Source organism: Petromyzon marinus, chromosome 56 (genome assembly GCF_048934315.1).
Source record: "Petromyzon marinus isolate PM22_M1 ecotype Great Lakes invasive population chromosome 56, UKy_Petmar_22M1.pri1.0, whole genome shotgun sequence".
Taxonomy (NCBI): Eukaryota; Metazoa; Chordata; class Hyperoartia; order Petromyzontiformes; family Petromyzontidae; genus Petromyzon; species Petromyzon marinus.
Genome location: NC_133722.1, coordinates 1259692 through 1278633, shown reverse-complemented (window position 1 = coordinate 1278633; position 18942 = coordinate 1259692). Strand labels below are relative to the sequence as shown.

General features: G+C 46.5%; 1 protein-coding gene across 2 annotated transcripts; it reads right to left on the bottom strand.

Moving 5' to 3' along the window:
• Positions 1 to 3012: 3012 nt before the first annotated feature.
• Positions 3013 to 16891, bottom strand: LOC116954802 (ORM1-like protein 3). Of its 2 annotated transcripts, none has more exons than XM_032975622.2 (4): positions 16551 to 16891; positions 9586 to 9838; positions 7790 to 7941; positions 3013 to 6499 (listed from the first exon to the last, which is right to left on the bottom strand). In XM_032975622.2, the coding sequence occupies exons 2-4, from the start codon at positions 9757 to 9759 to the stop codon at positions 6364 to 6366; spliced, it is 462 nt and encodes a 153-aa protein (XP_032831513.2). In that variant the 5' UTR covers positions 9760 to 9838; positions 16551 to 16891; the 3' UTR covers positions 3013 to 6363. The 2 variants fall into 2 exon arrangements, with proteins under 2 accessions (XP_032831513.2, XP_032831511.2); XM_032975620.2 differs by having other exon boundaries at positions 16579 to 16891.
• Positions 16892 to 18942: the final 2051 nt, after the last annotated feature.

Below are 18942 nucleotides of genomic sequence, written 5' to 3'. Positions count from 1 at the left end.
TGCACATTTAATGTGGCGCTGCACTGATGTTGTAGGAGAAAACATTTATTAAAAAGACTATTTAATTAAGTAGAACATGCTGTCTATATTTATTTAAAGTTGCGCATTTTTACGTGATGTCACATTTCTCAAACCTCCCCCCCTCGTCACATATCGTCACAAATGTCTGACCCCCCCCCCCCCCCCAGGTGCGTGACGTCATTTATGGACGGCCCCTATGGTGAGGTTGACGAGTTGTGTCTAGCATGACTCCAGTCATAAAACAGGCTTCCCGCTAGTTATTTCTCAACCCAGTGCTTGGACGTGCACCCACAGGGGCTTACTGTAGTACGTGCCGATAGAATCGTTTCTCCACAAACTGGAACATTTGCCTTGTCATGGCCACCATTTATGTGGGCGGAAACATTGCCGTTCGCAAGATTACACACCTACGCCCCGAGATTACCGCGTCGGCCAGCTACGCAGCTCAGACACCGTTTCCCAGTACTCGTAGATGTTGTCACTTATAGGTGGTACGTTTGTACTGGGATCAAGCTATGGGGTCGTGGAGGTATAACAAAAACGCTGGTCAGTCCACCCTTGAGTGGCTCTCGCCTGAGCATGCTCTGTTATGAGTATGCAGGTCATGGTGTAGCGCTACACCACCACCACCACACTGCTCAAGTGTGCCCTGGATCAATGGCCAGCAACCCTTAAACCCTCCTCTCTCAATTGCCACAAGATACAAAGCAAAGCCTCCAAAGTGACGGATCAAAACAGACACGGAATGCGCCTGGCCACCGACTACGAGACAAGGAACTGCGAATCATTGACGTTCAACACCCGTGGCCTGAGATCCAACATCGGAGAACTCGCCACTCTTGTGCAAGGAGAAGGAACCCACCGTTGTCATCGTGGTATAAACATTCCTGGATCCATTTGTTAAAGACGGAGCTGACTACATTGCAATGTCCGGTTACACCATGTGCTGCTGAAGAGATAGACCTGCCTCATCCGGAGGGGCCATTGCAGTGTACTGCCCTACAAGGAACAGCCATCCATCATGACTCTCAAAGAGATCCAACAGACATTGGACTTACGTGGCACATTCACATCACGTTCCCAGGAGTTACTCATAAGAGTCGCGTACAGACCACCCGTTGCTAACAATGACATATTTGACTACCCGGACACTGAAACCCTGTCAAGAATGACAGAGTTCGATGTAAATTCCATCATGCAGGTGGGAGACCTCAATGTCCATCATGAAGACTGGGCTGGTAGCCGACAACACACTCTGGCTGCCGAGCTCTACAGTTTGCAAACTACTTGGGCCTCCCAATAGATTGTTGAATTTACAACAAGAGGTGACCAAATCCTGGATCTCGTCATGACTGACTTTCCTGCCATATATACTACGCTTGTCGACCTGGGTACCTCAGACCATAACCCAGTCTTTGTAAAGCTCGGCTGTCCCTGCGTACAGAGACAAGCCCGACAAGATGAAAGTGTGGTAATAGAACAAAGCCGACGATTGTGGAATAAGCTGCTTAATCGTAGTTACAGACTGGTCAAGAGTTTTCTCGGGGAAAGTCCCCGAGAAGACATGTGGCGAGGTCACTAACATCATCTGTAATATTATGGAGCTGCTATACATCCCCAGCAAAAAAATTGTCACGTAAAAATCCCGGAGATAAGGCATGGATGGGTTTGACGAGAAGTGCAGGAGAGCTACAAGGAAGAAGCGATGCCTCTTCTGCCAGCTCAAAAAACAACAACACTGCCGTCAACAAGCTGAAATTTGCCCAAGCAAGACACTCCTACAACCAGGCTAAGAATCAGGCGAGAAGGAACAACATAAAGAATCTAGATTTGAAGTTTTCGTACAACATAAAGCTCAGGAAGGAGCTTACTGATAAGACCTTAACTAGTAAGAATTGAATTTTGATTTAAAGCTTTCGTGACTGCAGTAATTCATATTCTTAGTTTTTTCGGTAAAGTCACGTTGAAGAGAAACAACAAAATAACAAAATATATATAAAACAATAAAAAATTCTCACGACGTTTCGACCATAACTCAAACGGTCATCATCAACTTGACACAGGGGGCCGAGCCACAGTCTACAAAGCTCATGTCCGCAGTGTCATGGAGTTTCGGCTCTTCTTTGTGCTGGATGAACGCCCGACCAACTCACCTAAACCTTGTCGACAACATCCAGAAGAAGGCGCTGAAAATAATTGGTGTTGATGAAGCCCACGGCCAGCACACAACTCGCCATCACCGTCGACAAGTTGCTGCTGCCACAATCCCTGGTACAAAATGCACACCAACCATTGCCTCCCCAGACCTTCAGGCCATGATACCACCCCCATACGAAAGACGCCGTACCACCCGATTATTCACGAACCTTCCCAGTCATGCCCTTGTTCCCCCAGTTGCCAGAACATTGCTCCCTGGACAGAAGCTCCCTTCTTCTTCTTCTTCACTCTGCTGTCCGGATACAGAATTGCCTCCCTGATGAACACATTGTGGGTGAAATCACCGATTAATGTGTTCAGGCCTTCAAATGCCAAGCTCACACATGGGACATCTCCCAACTTCACCCTACGCTTTGTAGGGATTGAGTCTTTGAGCTGCAATGAACCAATGATTATGCCAATTAGATGTAGTAAAGTCTGAATGGCTATTGTTCACAATTGCACCCAATTAAAAAAAAGCAATAATCACAGCTGTAGGTAGCGCAAGCACTGTGCAAGGGCAGGGCACCCACCCCCTTAAGCCTGAGAGACATCTCCAAAGGTTCGTAAGCATCCCAATGCAGCGGGGACACGGCTGCGCTGCGGAACGCAGGTGAACGCAGCTCTCATTGGGAATCGTAATCTTTTGACTGCAGGAGGAATCTGATGAGCAATTAAAATATTTTTGTTGTTTCCCCACAGATATCCAGTACAGGCACGGGGCCAGCAAAGCCAGCAAGCCAGCCATCCAGGACTCGCATTCACGAGTCAAGGGCATCTAGGACAAACGCACAATCCAGTTTATGTAACGTTTATTTAAAGTAAGCCATGAACCAGAAAAGTATTCACCATAAACAATATCGATAACAGTAAGGCATTTGGACATCGATCCAGGTACTTGGGCACAGGAGTCAAAATTTTGCTTTTCGTGACAATTTCAACATTGGTAGTAAGCACAGGATTTAAGCAGAAATATAACAAAAAATACATAGAATTCGGTGTAAATAAATTACTACGACCGTTTCGATAACAAAGTTGGATTCTCAGGATGTCCACCGTGAGCTTCGCGTCAGTCGCTTTGCGAGGCAACGTGGCGAATACAAACATGGGGAAAAAGATTTACACTTCACTTCATTTTTCACGCAGCATAAAAACTCAAATTGATTTGAATCAACTTATGACGATGCGGGGGGTTTTTGTTTCTTTTTTTTTTTGGTCCACGATCAAAACGGAACGCTGGGCGCGTTTTATTCTTTCCGCAGTGCATTGCACCACCGACGTTTATTTTTCCATTTTTCCCTTTTACAAGCTAAACCTGAGAGCTTCGGTTACTGTACGTAATGTGTCCCACAAGCAATCAAATCAACATTTCCGAGTACAAAAAAAAAAGAATTGTAATGATTTAATGGCGTGGTCCAATGCACCCTGTTCCATTCCTCGTGAGCCCCAATGGTCCCTGATGTTAATCACCGGAAGCCTCAGGGAATAGGGTGACTGTATCACAACAGTCCCGACCCGGAGCGTAACGTTTATTTTACGCGACGGCGCTCTGTACGTACGCACCTACATACTTCTTTCGCACCGCAAGTAGCCAACCGTACCAATCAGAAGTGTGGTGTATGTACGCATGTTGAACATCTTTTGCAAAGTACCTAGCCAACCATGCTAATTGTAGGTGCGGGGCAGGTGGGGGATAACAAACCAAACACAAGAAGCAGTTCTGAAGAAATGAGTTTTCAATCTAGATGATTTAAAAGTGGATATCCCCACTGGCTGTCCTAATTTCGGAGCGTCCGCCAAACGTCCGTAGTGCCATGCATTTGTTGTTTCGTCCGCCCACTGAGTTCTGAAGCGGATGAATCACGTTACCGAAAGAGAGTTCACAAATGCGTGAAACTCTCCGAGATTTAGCCGAAAAGAAGCGGGCGGAGCTTCTTGGCTACTGCACGAAGCGGCGACTGGCGCCATCGTCGTTCGTAGCGCTGGCGCCTGCCCGCGGTCTCGCGTAAAACTCGATTCACGCGCCGCCAGTTTGTTCCACTGATATCCTTCCCCTCTCACACCTCCAATTGCCACGGTTGGCAACGTACGGTGTAAAAGAAGTTCAATGTACATACAACGCGCATTTTTTTGGCAACAAAAACACGATTTGCCAATGCCTACCGGCGCAATGGGGGAAACCGTGACACGTTTGGGCAAGACGTAAATTTGGTGCAAGGCAGGGCTTTACTGGCAACTGCATTCACGCTCACCGGGCCAAGCAGCAGCAGCATCGTGCCGAATCAAAGGGCAATTAAAATTTTGCGGAAGCACAAACCTTGTTGCAGGTCAAACGTGATACTCAAGTGTAACCATCAAATATTACGTGTGTAAGTGCAGCATATGACATTGTTCACTCGTTGAAGTTATGGGTTTTTTTATATAAGGGGCAGGTTGATTACAATGATCATATTTTTTAATGAGCCAAACATTCACAATAGATAATTTTAATCTACAATTAGATGATATTCTTTAGTTCTTTCGGTAAAGTAACGTAGATAGAAGAAAAATAATAATAAAAATAAAGTGAATATTTTTATTTTATTTTTATTCACTTTATTTTTTTATTATTTTTCTTCTATCTACGTGACTTTACCGAAAGAACCAAAGAATATGAATTCCTGCAGTCATGAAAGTTTTAAGTAAAATACAATGTTCAATTAACTCATCACAATGTGATGACAATGTGATGAGTTAACAATGTGATGAGTTAACCAATGCACCTGCAGTGTTAACAGCACCCAGCTGTAGAGGCGACTGCGGTGGTGCAGGACACTCAAGACTGTGCCAGGGGTGCTAACCCTGCCTTACTCAGGTCCGGGGTTCAACCTCAAGCTTCTCATCTGAGGTCAAGTAAACCTTTCATATGCATCCTTTCACAACTTGGCCAGGAAATCGATCGCGGCTAAAATTTGGGTTTCTGAATAAAATTTGCATTTATTGTTGTAATTTATTACGATAGCTTGACGCATCGATATTAAGCCGCATTTGAACATATAGGGCGGTACTACATCGGTGCCATAAATAAAATCGCAATTATTTTTTTATTTTCCCCGCACTTCGCGAACCCCGATCAGAAAATCTTACGGGGTGGTGGTGGTGCATCAACATCAGTTCACGTGATGCCAAAGTGGCCGGAAGACGGAAATGTTCATAAAAATTTGGATGTCAGAACTGTTTTATGAGTAACCGGTTATGTTACGCTGCACCAATGCATATACCGCCACATACGGTACATTTCGTCAAAAATTTACAGCGGTTGACATTCGTCACCGGACTCTCCTAAGCCACTGCTTACAAACTCCCATGGCCCTTGCTCACACAAAACTGAACGTCTTGCCCAGCCCCCCCCCCAGCCCGCTTGCACGATCGCACGAAGCGAGAGCCACGTGAAAGTGAACCAACCCTGGCAAGGTGAGCAGGCCGGGGGGGGGCAGGGTGGGGGGCCCTGTCCGGACACGTTTGGAAATCTGCAGTGCCAACAAGGGGGCGCTCCGAGAGCCTAGCACCCGAGCCAGTGGACTCGCGTTGCTACGTGCGTGCTAGCTAGCCATTACACCCCACCCCCCCACCCCCCCGGGCTCCCCTGAATGCAACATCCAACGCCCGCAGCCGTGCACACATGGGCAGCGTGGTGTAGGGGCGCGCTGCGCAAAGTTAAGTGGCACGCATTGCCCTTGCATGGGCGCGGCAAATTTTTACCCCGCCGCAAAACGAATAAAGCCCGCGAACACCCACGTGCACGCACGCGAACACACGCACGCGGAAGGATGCATGGACAAATTCACACACACAAATAAAACCCCCGATGCGGACACAAAAGAGACATGTAGATGCTCGCAACAAAGGGGCAAAATCAGTCTCCAGGGGGAAGACGGGCAGGGGACACCAGGGCAAGTGTGGACGAGCAAAGAACGGCGCGATACGCACGGCGAATGTGTCGGCGCGCGCACGTATTATGTCCGCAACACCCCCCCCCCCGTACCCCGCCACTGATGAGCGACAATGCCCGGCAACACTTGGTGGGGAAGAAGCACACGAGGGGTATGCGTGCCAAACCAGCTGGGGCGTGCGGAACCAGCTGGGGCAAGCCTCCACGTCCCCCCCTCAGTACTTGTTGATGCCCAAGAAGCGCACTCCATGCAGCTGGGGCAGCTTGGGGATGAGGACGCTGAGCAGGGAGACGGTGTTCACCACAAAGTGAGCCACCTCGTATTTGGTGTAGAAGCTCGCCAGGAAGTACCTGCAAACACGATCGGACCAGCCGCACACCCCCGCCGCCCCGACGGCAAAAACAAAAAACAATGTCATTCGCGCAGAGGTTTTGAATTTTAATTACCCCAGCCGCATGGCACCGCAGGAAACGGTATCGCTTCTGAGGTGGCGAGCAGCCCGGTAACAAATACAATTTTTTTTACATCGAATTGCATAAATCTAAGCAAGTTTGAGAAGGTGCCCTGACTTTTAACACATGGATTTTTCTCCGGGTCCTCCGTTTTTTCCCCCTCCACATTTAGAAGCAATGTCACGCATGTTTAGAGTATTTGGCTGCTGCTATAAATTTCCACATGATGATGATAAGCGGCTTCATTGAGCTATAATTTTGTGATGCCCAGGTCACTTCTGAAAAATAGCTATATAGCAACTCAGTGGGCCGCCTTACAAGGTAAAATAAAATAAAAAAATTAGTGTAAATAGTTGATACTTGCACAGGTGGAGTGCACCACAACCACCACCACTCGGCGGTGATTCCCATCAGGTGGGAAGAAGGCAGAGCCCAACTTTAAACCCCCGTTTTAGAGATTTTAACAAGCGTTTACATCATGCAGATTGGATGGAGTTTGTAAATACTGAAGAGACCGTTCTGGACCATAGCAACAACAGAGGCAACACATAACGTTGAATGTAGTTTATGTAGTTTATGCAAGAGGGTAATTGTGTAAATGTTTATACTAGAACTAATATGGTTACATGGTTAACTGATAGCCTCTAACCGGCCTGTGTGTGATTATATGAAATCTTTTAGCGACAGTTGATGTTTTAGACTCCAGCAGTCCCTCCGTTAATATTTTTGTAATCCGTTCCATTAAAACTACTGTTAACCAAAATAATTGTTAAGTTGAATTCACTAATAAGTTGAAAAATAAGCAAACATCACCAAGTCTGCAAGAGAGCCGTTTTTCCATTACCAAAACAGACACCGTAATGTAAACAAAGCCAGGCAAGGTCTAAACGCTCTAAGATGGGCGTCACTGATTGGCTGAGGCCGTGGCTCAGCCTAACTTACGAGCGCTCAGGTTTGGCCGAAATTGGCCCCCCGCGTGCACAATGTAAACACGTTAACGTAAGTCACAACGTTAACGTCAGTCGTAACCATGGGATCCTATGGGAGGCGAAACATTAACCGAAAAACCTTTAACCGATGTCACTTTCGAGGGACTACTACTGTACACCCAATAAGGTTACATCGTGAAGTGATGGCCTCTTAAGAGGCCTGATTGTACAAAACTCTCTGGGGGGCTCAAAAACTCACAGGACAATAGGGCTGATGGTGAGGAACTTCCTGGAGGCCGTGTACTGGAAGCCATGGTCCATCTGCTCCCAGTAGGTGAGGAGGCGTGCCCGGCCCTGGTCCGGAGTCTCAAAGGGGGTGCCTTTCAGTGTGTGGAGGAACAAATACATTCCCTGCAACGTGACACGCGCACAGCCACTCCATCATCGTCATTGTCGTGAACAGGTGTGCACCTTCACAAACGTATGGTCAGTTCTCCTATAACGCCGCGGTAGTAGTTGCACTCCTGAAGAACACCGCGTTATGGAAACAAAAATCCCGTTTTGGTAACTGATGTAAAGCACGGTCCGCAATACTGCGAGAGATGCGCAACGCAGGCCTGAACAAAGACTGAGGTGTGTGGTTAGCGTCTAGAGCTATCCAGCAGCATCCCAATCCCTTGTGTGATGCTACGCCGAGGCAGCCGTACGACTGCTTATTCCTAATTGCGACGTCGTTCCGTTCGCTCGATCGCGTTATAGATCCAATTGCATCCGCGTTATGCAAAAATGTTCCCCAATACATTAATCGCGTTATATATCCAATTCGCGTTATGAAAACAACACACATCATTAGACCTCCTTTGCCAGTACCAAAATGTAATAATAGGGTTTTTCCCCTTTTTTCTGGCAACAAAACTGAAACATTTTTTTTACAAGGATTCATGTCTGCATTAACCACAATACCTGCAGTCAAAATGCAAACAAAAAACATACTATGATAATATATGCATTGTCCTTGATACTGATTGGTCCACACCAAGGGACAGCTTTCTTTTGAGCCTCGACCCAATTGACGTCTTTGGAACGCAGTGTTTGGCCACCACCAAAGACAAAGATCTCCCGTATAGCCTATAACAGACTTGGGGCAAGTGCTGTTAGTGAGCACCTATGAAGGCCGGCACGGCACACGAGGGCGTGGGTGGCCAGCACCACACCCGGCCGCCTTTGTCTCACCAGTGGCAATGTTTGCACACCGCACCAGGTACTCATTTGAGGCTGAGTCGACCTAGGGGAGGCCCAGGACCGATTCAGATAATCATCACTGATGTTGGCCGTGAGCGGGAATCGAACTCGGGTCATCGGGTTCGTAGCGCAGCGTGCTAACCACTATGCCACCACAAAGAGGGGTTCACACACCTACCCGCTGCACTGCTGCCACCTCCAAGCCACAGCTCCATCAGCTTTGGTGGAAGTTTCGCAAATCTGCTGGATCCACAGACCCGCACTGGATCACAAGCGTGTAAAAACTGCAACCCAGATTCTAAAACCACTCGTGCGAGATGCCTTCAATTCTTTGTGCCATATTCAACGGCTCACTCGCAAAAAAGTGAATCCGCAGGTGGATTCGGCCACCTGTCGCAACTCAAACTTGGTTTGGAAAGTCTGCTTTGGAATGAGTTGGTCTAGTTTCCGCCCAAAGAAACGCAGCATATGGGTTAAACTTTACAACTCGGAGCACTTGCTTTGCGATGCATTCTCTTAAAACTATGGGAAAAAAAACTGTAAACAATTTTAATTTTTCCAGGTAAGGCCCACTGAACTATATAGCTCTTTTCAGAAGCGACCTGGCTATCATAAATGACAGCTCAACGAAGTGGCTAATTTCTACATGTGACAAACCTTGCTAATTGGGTGTGGTTGCGGGTTTGACGACACGATTAATATTCACGCGATCTAATCCATCAAAAAACCTCCATCACGGACATAAAAAGCAGTGGTAAATAAGTAAGTTCTCAATCAGCCGGCCTGTAATCAGCGGTCCGCGGACCTCCTCACCACATTGTGGATGACGTTGGTGAGCGTCCACACGACAGGGACGCTGACAAAGGGGATGGAGAGCAGCACGACGTGCAGCAGGAGCACGGCCAGCACGTACGAGAGCCACATGCCGCGGCTGTTCATGACGCGCGTGTTGGGGTTCACCTCGCTGTGCGCCACGCCGACATTCATCGCGACGGCGGTGGTGGGGCCCCCCAGGGGGGCGTTGGTCGAGCGCTGCTGCCGCCGCTACTGCCGTACGCTGCTTTCCCTGTCGACGCAGAGCACAGCGACGGCACGGGGAGATGCGGCAAAATGTTATAGCTTCGTACGTGTGTGTGTCTGTTTGTATATGTTTGTCTGTCTGTGTGTAAGTATGTTGAACTCTTTCGCGCTGTACATAGCCAACCGTGCTAATCGGAGGTGCGGGATTAGAATCGCACTGTGCTCGTCATAACAAAACTGTAACCGATCAGTGACGTTTGTCTGTAATCACCACAAAAGAAATTGAATAGCACTCACGGAGGAGGAACGGTGGCACAAGGGTGGCATCAGAGAGCGAGAACACGACGCATAAAATACACAGGGGGTCTTCGATCAAACTTGACGTTTCATTCATCTGCCCCAGGATGTGTGTGTGTATGTTAGAATGGAATGTTTAGATAAGCAAAATACCCCGACACGGGTTTGCATTTCAATGGATGGCATCAGCATTTGCGTGGCCTTAAATGAAGTCGACAAAGTAACGGCAGGTAATTTCTTTGGCAGACTTTAGTCGAGTCGAAACAGGTATGGATAAAAATTTTCTGTGATACCACAAATTTTAGATACAGCAGACTCTCGATTATCCGCGTTAATGATGGGGAGGGCGAACGTGGACAATTCAAAATCACGGATAATCCTAAAATATAAATTTTCCGCGGATCTCTATTCCAAAAACCACCGATATAAGTATACATTATCTATACGTTTATCTGCAATCGCAGTTTAGTAAATTAAAACTCACAAAATTATCGGATAAATTACTCAAAATGTAGCACAACTGACGATTTCGATTGTTACTCTTCGATTTAGAACGAATACTCACGGTCGATGCGCGTGCTCAGTGATAACACTTTCCTGCTCCCGCGCAGAACACTCGGCCCACTCAGTGGACAACCGAAGAGCCACGCCAATCAACATCAAAATCTGCCCACCGTTGTAAAGATATGGCAACTACTGTACTGCTTTGCCGATCACATGGATTTCGGATTAACCGAAGCACATATTTGTTCGGTTTAAGCACGTGACTTGTAATAAACATTTCAAAGAATAATGTGTAAAAGTGTTTTTAGATTATTACTTTGGGCTTAAGGGAAAATCCACGAGTTATTCATTCATGTCAAAATCTCAGGTGCACAGTTAATCAGATAAACCGTACGCGGATAATCGAGAGTCTACCGTGCGTCAAATGATGTTAACTACAAACACGTGTTAGCTCTTAAATGAGTCGGAGAGTTTTGAATAAATTGAAAAATCACAGGACGCCATTCCGTACAGTACAAGTCACACTTCGGATAATTTTCGGAAGGCCGAAACCCCTATTCAAAAATCCATGCTCCCGGCTGTGTCTAACAAGGCCAAGTTAAACAGAAACAGGTGAATATAAACGTATATATGAAGATGGTCCTTTCACTTTAACGGCGTCAGGCACTCCCAACAATTCGCCCGGCGTCTCTTGAGCCGAGCCCGTGGATAGTTCTGCGAGATTTACTGTAAAATTTGGTCTAACTTCACCCATAAAAATCGGGCAGAACGCACTCTCAGCCAAGTCGCCTTTAAAACACCCACGTGTCCTGCTGTCTGGTTGGCCAAGACTGTACCGGTGTTTGTTTCATCGGTGCAGCTCGCTAACAGCACTTGCGCCAACAGTCTGTGAAGGCTATAAGGGAATCTTTCGATTTAAAGCTTTCGTGACTGCAAGGATTAATCTTCTTTGGTTCTTTCGGTAAAGTCACGTAGAATGAGAATAAAATAATAAATTGATAAAATAACACAATAAAATTCTCACGACGTTTTGGCCACAACACAAGCGGATTTCATCAGGTGAAGGGACGAGACTGTCTGGAGGACAGCGCTGGAGCGAACAAAGCCACACTCAGATCGCGACCTTTAAGCTGTGTGAGAAGAAACAAAGCGCCTTGACAAAGGAATTAGCATAGAATTTAGCATTGAAATAGCTGAGTGATTACCTTGTGACTGGTCACAGAAATGGCTATGTTAAAGTCAAAGCATACACATCCACAGAGGCACCCCTTGACAAAGGAATTAGCATAGAATTTAGCATTGAAATAGCTGAGTGATTAGCTTGTGACTGGTCACAGAAATGACTATGTTAAAGTCAAAGCATACACATTCACAGAGGCACCTAGTACAAATCAAACAGAAGAATTTAGCATTGAAATAACTAGGAGAATTTAGCATTGAAATAACTGAGTGATTAGCTTGTGACTGGTCACAGAAATGGCTATGTTAAAGTCAAAGCCTACACATCTGAGCTATTCACAGTAACTGGGTATACACTACACTATATAATGAATACTATATAGTAAACCAATAAAAACTAAAATATATATTACCTCAATGTTATCCATGAACTCTATATATTCTCCAATCAGCTAAGCTACCAACAATAAGTCGTTATATATCACAATGCTATATGGCGAAAAAATGGGTGGATTCTTACCCTCAACTTTAGCACCACGGATAGCTACGAGCCCCGTTCAGAGGGACGAGTTCATCTATGGTCGGAACGGAGGAGGGGGAGAGAGACAGCTGCGAGGCGCTGTTATACTCCATGTTGTAAACCATACCATTAACCGTGGTGTGAGAGGTATTAAGAGTCAATGCCAGCGAAAGAGCTGCTGTCTGAAGGTCATCGTAAAATACAATTAATTAAGAACAGAAATGGTTTAAAACATCTTTCCAATAGTTACTAAGCCAGAATCCATCTTCTCGGTTGAAATTGTCTCCGTGCTTGTATATGTGAATGGCCTCATGAACGAATCTCTCATGGTAGCTGGTTGGTTTGCAAAGAACCTCCGTCTTGGAGAAGTCAATGTCATGTTAGCCCACTGAATTATAACAGTGATCATGCCACGGAAGAGGAGTTCGTTCTACCGTGTTTCAAGCCTGCATTATGTTCGCGGATGTGGTCCGAGATATGTCGTTTGGTTTCTCCAATGTAGCTACTACCACAGAGGCACTTTAGTTTGTAAACGCCCGGGTAGTGTATGTCTGGAACGGCATCTTTTACAGATGGAACCAGATCACGGATTTTATGTACTGTGTTGAATCGGACCTGGATCTTGTGTTTATTCAGGATTTTGGAGATATTTTTAGTGACCCCTGCAATGTAGGGTAAGGTGATGGTTTTGAGTGGCTCCACAAGAGGATCCTTCTTCATGACTGGAGTGATGACTTTGCGGATTTTGTAGTCGGAATAACCATTAGCCCTGAGAGCCTGGTGTACGTGCTTGAGTTCACTGGTTAATGTGTTCCTGGTCGGAAATGCATTGGGCTCTATGGTATAGAGTCTTGATGAGGGAGTTCTTCTGGGATGGATGGTGGTGGGAATCCGGTTTCAAGTAAGCATCTGTATGGGTAGCTTTCCTGTAGACAGCAAGAAAACGTGCCAGTTTATAGGTGGGGGAGTTGATAGCAGAGACGATGGGACGAAGGGGTGTATCTTCTTTGTGTATCTTATGGAACGCCATATAATCTTGGTGGTCTGGCAGCAGAGGGTTTCAACGAGAACTGTTTGGTCTGATCAATTAATGCTGTTGAATCAGAGATGATTTTGTTCGTTTTGGTAACCAGGCTGTTGGCGGGATCTCTTTTCTATTTTTGTATAGCTGCCATCGTTGAGTAGTTCTTGAATTTTGTTATATTCTGTTTTGTCCATGATGACAGTGGCATTGCCCTTGTCGGCTCAGAGGACCAATTCCGCGACCACATCAATTCCATACACCCAGCCATCAGATTTACCATGGGGGTCGAAAAAGATGGCAAACTACCCTTTTTGGATGTCTTAATTAAAAGGAGACATGATGGTTCAATGAGCCACTCTGTCTACCATCACCTTACCCTACATTGCAGGGGTTACTAAAAAGATCTCCAAAATCCTGAATAAACACAAGATCCAGGTCCGATTCAACACAGTACATACAATACGTGATCTGGTTCCATCTGTAAAAGATGCTGTTCCAGACATACAGTACCCGGGGCGTTTACAAACTAAAGTGCCTCTGTGGTAGTAGCTACATTGGAGAAACCAAACGAGATATCTCGGACCGCATCCGCGAACATAAAGCAGACTTGAAACACGGTAGAACGAACTCCTCTGCCGTGGCAGATCACTGTTATAATTCAGTGGGCTAACATGACATTGACTTCTCCAAGACGGAGGTTCTTTGCAAACCAACCGGCTACCATGAGAGATTCATTCATGAGGCCATTCACATAAACAAGTACAGAGACAATTTCAACCGAGAAGATGGATTCTGGCTTAGTAACCATTGGAAAGATGTTTTAAACCATTTCCGTTCTTAATTAATTGTATTTTACGATGACCTTCAGACTGCAGCTCTTTTGCTGGCATTGACTCTTAATACCTCTCACACCACGGTTAATGGTATGGTTTACAACATGGAGTATAACAGCGCCTCGCAGCTCTCTCTCCCCCTCCTCCGTCCGTCTGAACAGGGCTCGTAGCTATCCGTCCGTGGTGCTAAAGTTGAGGGTAAGAATCCATCCATTTTTTCGCCATATAGCATTGTGATATATAACGACTTATTGTTGGTAGCTTAGCTGATTGGAGAATATATAGAGTTTATTGATAACATTGAGGTAATTTATATTTTAGTTTTTTATTGGTTTACTATATAGTATTCATTATATAGTGCAGTGTATACCCAGTTACTGTGAATAGCTCAGATGTGTAGGCTTTGACTTTAACATAGCCATTTCTGTGACCAGTCACAAGCTAATCACTCAGTTATTTAAATGCTAAATTCTCCTAGTTATTTCAATGCTAAATTCTCCTGTTTGATTTGTACTAGGTGCCTCTGTGAATGTATGCTTTGACTTTAACATAGCCATTTCTGTGACCAGTCACAAGCTAATCACTCGGCTATTTCAATGCTAAATTCTATGCTAATTCCTTTGTCAAGGGGTGCCTCTGTGGATGTGTATGCTTTGACTTTAACATAGCCATTTCTGTGACCAGTCACAAGCTAATCACTCAGCTATTTCAATGCTAAATTCTATGCTAATTCCTTTGTCAAGGCGCTTTGTTTCTTCTCACACAGCTTAAAGGTCGCGATCTGAGCGTGGCTTTGTTCGCTCCAGCGCTGTCCGGCAGACAGTCTCGTCCCTTCACCTGATGAAGGCCGCTTGTGTTGTGGCCGAAACGTCGTGAGAATTTTATTGCGTTATTTTATCAATTTATTATTTTATTCTCATTCTACGTGACCTTACCGAAAGAACCAAAGAAGAAGGGAATCTTTGTTTTGGCTTTGTGCGTTTGCAATCGTTAAATATGATGCCGTTTACCGGGTGCAAAGGGACTCAATTTGTGGAAAGCCTCAGCAAGCCGTCTGTTTTTAGAAGGGTCCTAGAGGATGGGAATGTCTGGTCAATTGCAATAAGTGGTGCTTCGTGTGGAAGGAAATATAAAATTAAAACCTCACCGCGTGGACACTCAAGAGCTGCCGCACAGACGCAACACAAATCCACAACTGTGCTGCCATCTCCTGGCCAATCTACGTCAACAACACGAGGTGACTATCCGGACAGCTTGACACATACTCTTTGTTTTTTTCTTAGCTTGACACATCTCGTTAAAACAAAAAAACAGGGTAAATAATGTTATGAAGCATCTGAGATATTTTATGCTTTCATAATGTCAAATATGTTCACGAGCTAAATGCGAATCTTGAGATCTTCTGCTGTTGCTAGCCACGCTGAGAAGGCTTCAGCAGAGACAGTTCGTGTCGTGTCGCTTGTTCATCTTGGGTTGCACGGCCACACAGTCGCACTATTGTACCACTGCATTTAATGTGTCTGTGTGTCACTAGGTATCCCTGCGAGTTTCTATGGGTTCACTATATGGTTCCATAGTTTGAGTTTCATGGCCACACAGTGGCACGACTGTGACTTGGTCGTAAAATGGGCGTACAGTGTGCGTGGGTGTGTGGGATGCCTGTATGTGTGTGTGGGTGTCTGTGTATGTGTTGGATGCCTGTGTACGTGTGTGTGCGTCTGCATGTGTGGGTGTCTGTGTGTGTGTGGGATGCCTGTGTACGTGTGTGGGTGACTGGATGTGTGGGATGCCTGTGTAACTGTGTGTGGGTGTCTGTGTGGGATGCCTTTGTGTGTGTCTGTGTGTGTAACTGTGTGTGTGTGTGACTATGTGTGTGTGGAGATCGGTGCCGCAGTGGTCAGCGCGCGGCGTTACGAACCCAGCCACCCGAGTTGGATTCCCGCTCACGGCCAACACCGGTAACGGTGATTATCTGCACCGGTCCTGAGCCTCACCTAAGCCGACCCAGCCACAAACGAGTACCCGGTGCGATGTGTAAACATCGCCACTAGGGAGACAAAGGCGGCCGGGCGTGGTGTTGGCCACCGACCCCCTCGTGTGCAGTGGCGGCCCTCAAAGGTGCTCGCTAACACCACTTGCCCCAACAGTCTGTTAAGGCGACACAGGGGATCTTTGTCTTGTTGTGTGTGGTCTTCTTCCGCGAATATTGGCGAATCCCGGTCACGGCCGACAACGCAGGAATCTTTACTGGTCCTGGACAGCTGTGCAAAAACAAACTTCTGATTCTGGAGGGGTGTTAAACTAAACCCACTCACTACCCACTCTGGAACCCACTCAACTCACTCACCAACTCTACCCTGCTACCCACTCACTATCCACTCTACTCACTCTACCCACTCACCACCAACTTTACCCTGCACGTCGCTCACCGCACTTGGCCCCGGCAGCCCGCGTGGGCGACACGGAGGCAGCGTCGTCTCGAGTCGCCGAGTTCGCTGCCGTCACCAGCGCCGGGGGAAGAGTTCCTTTGATGGTGAGAGCGCGAAGGTGCACCTAGCTTGGCACCGTCCCAACCGACTGCTTGCTGTTACGTGGCTGTGCTACGTGTATAAGTACCGTGTTTGTTTAATGTTTTTTGCGCCGCACTCTCAACTCGACTCCCCCGACTCAGCTCGCCAACTTTTCCCCACGCACCTGCTTCACATTTCCCACCACACATTGTCGGTGGCTCGCAAAGTCCTCGCGCCCTATTGGTCGCCGCCGACCACCCCGCCCCCCCCCCCTCTGGAATCTATCGGCCAATAGGAAAGCGAACTTGTCGTGAAGTTGACCCCGCCCCAACCAGCGACCAATGGAGATCGCGGCCGCTGAAAGGGGCGTGGCGCTTATGCAGACTGCGAAATCAAATTATTTGCGGGGGTTGCTTCCGCATTTCTCGCTCGAGCTCTCGCGACATTTTGGCCCCTCTTCCTCCCGCGAGGTTTTCGAGGCTTGATTCAGCCAGCGGGTCACGCCCCCAAGTGACCCACGCATCGATTCGATCGACTCTACAGCGCGAGATTCTAGCGATCCGAGAATCGATTCTAAAGAGAGACGAACTCGGCAAGCGCGGGCAAAATTCGCTAATTTCACTGTGGCCTGAACATAAACATAATAGGCGACGTTTCGGGCAATGGCCCTTCCTCATAGCGCATTAATATTTCACATTCGTGGTAGGTTATGTATGTGCTATAAAGATGGGTAATTGCCTGAAACGTCGCCTATAATTTTTTTTTCCTAAGGCCACATACCCGGTATTTGTGAAATGGGACCTTTTTCGCCACTATCAAAGTATAAAAAAATAAGAACAGGTTCTACCCTTTGCGGCAATAAAACATGTGTTAAGATTTTGATTTAAAGCTTTCGGTAAAGTCACGTAGGTATAAAATAACATAAATCACGTTTCGATCGCAACACAAGCGGTCGTCCTCAGGCGGAAAAAAATACAATCCAGCAGTGGAACTGCATAAGCGCCACGCCCCTTTCAGCGGCCGCACTCTCCATTGGTCGCCGGTTGGGGCGGGGTCAGCTTCACGACAAGTTCGCTTTCCTATTGGCCGATAGATTCCAGAGGGGGGGCGGTCGGCGGCGACCAATAGGGCGCGAGGGCTTCGCGAGCCACGAACAATGTGGTGGTGGTGTTCTTTGGTTCTTTCGGTAAAGTCACGTCGAATGAGAATAAAATAATAAATTGATAAAATAAAATAACACAATAATATTCTCACGACGTTTCGGCCACAACACAAGCGGCCTTCATCAGGTGAAGGGACGAGACTGTCTGGTAAGACAGCGCTGGAGTGAAAGAGCCACGCTCAGATCACGGCCTTTAAGCTGTGTGAGAGGAACAAAGCGCCTTGACAAAGGAATTAGCATATAATTTAGCATTGAAATGGCTGAATGATTAGCTTGTGACTGGTCACAGAAATAGTTATGTTAAAAGTTAAAGCATACACATCCGCAGAGGCACCCCTTGACAATGGAATTAGCATAGAATTTAGCATTGAAATAGCTAAGTTAAAGCATACACATCCGCAGAGGCACCCCTTGACAATGGAATTAGCATAGAATTTAGCATTGAAATAGCTGAGTGTTATTTCAATGCTAAATTCTCCTGTTTGATTTGTACTAAGTGCGTCGGTGAATGTGTATGGTCTGACTTTAACGTAGCTATTTCTGTGAGCAGTTACAAGCTAATCACTCAGCTATTTCAATGCTAAATTCTATGCTAATTCCATTGTCAAGGGGTGCCTCTGCGGATGTGTATGCTTTAACTTTTAACATAACTATTTCTGTGACCAGTCACAAGCTAATCATTCAGCCATTTCAATGCTAAATTATATGCTAATTCCTTTGTCAAGGCGCTTTGTTCCTCTCACACAGCTTAAAGGCCGTGATCTGAACGTGGCTCTTTCACTCCAGCACTGTCCTACCAGACAGTCTCGTCCCTTCACCTGATGAAGGCCGCTTGTGTTGTGGCCGAAACGTCGTGAGAATATTATTGTGTTATTTTATCAATTTATTATTTTATTCTCATTCTACGTGACTTTACCGAAAGAACCAAAGAAGATGAATCATTGCAGTCACGAAAGCTTTAAATCGAAATTTAATGTGGTGGTGGGTAATGTAAAGCGGTGCGTGGAGGGAAAAGTTGGCGAGCTGCGTGGGAAAGAGAAGTTGCCATGGTAAGAGGTTATATAGGCAAGAAAGGGGGAGGAGCAAGGGGGAGAGGGAGGGGTGGGGGTGTGGGGTACGGT

Excerpts from the sequence above, each read along its gene's own strand:
- LOC116954802 (XM_032975622.2), bottom strand. The coding sequence starts at position 9,759 with ATGAATGTCGGCGTGGCGCACAGCGAGGTGAACCCCAACACGCGCGTC. Across the intron at positions 7,942-9,585 it reads CCAACGTCATCCACAATGTG|GGAATGTATTTGTTCCTCCA; the intron begins GTGAGGAGGTCC and ends GTCACGTTGCAG. Across the intron at positions 6,500-7,789 it reads ACCATCAGCCCTATTGTCCT|GTACTTCCTGGCGAGCTTCT; the intron begins GTGAGTTTTTGA and ends TCGTGTTTGCAG.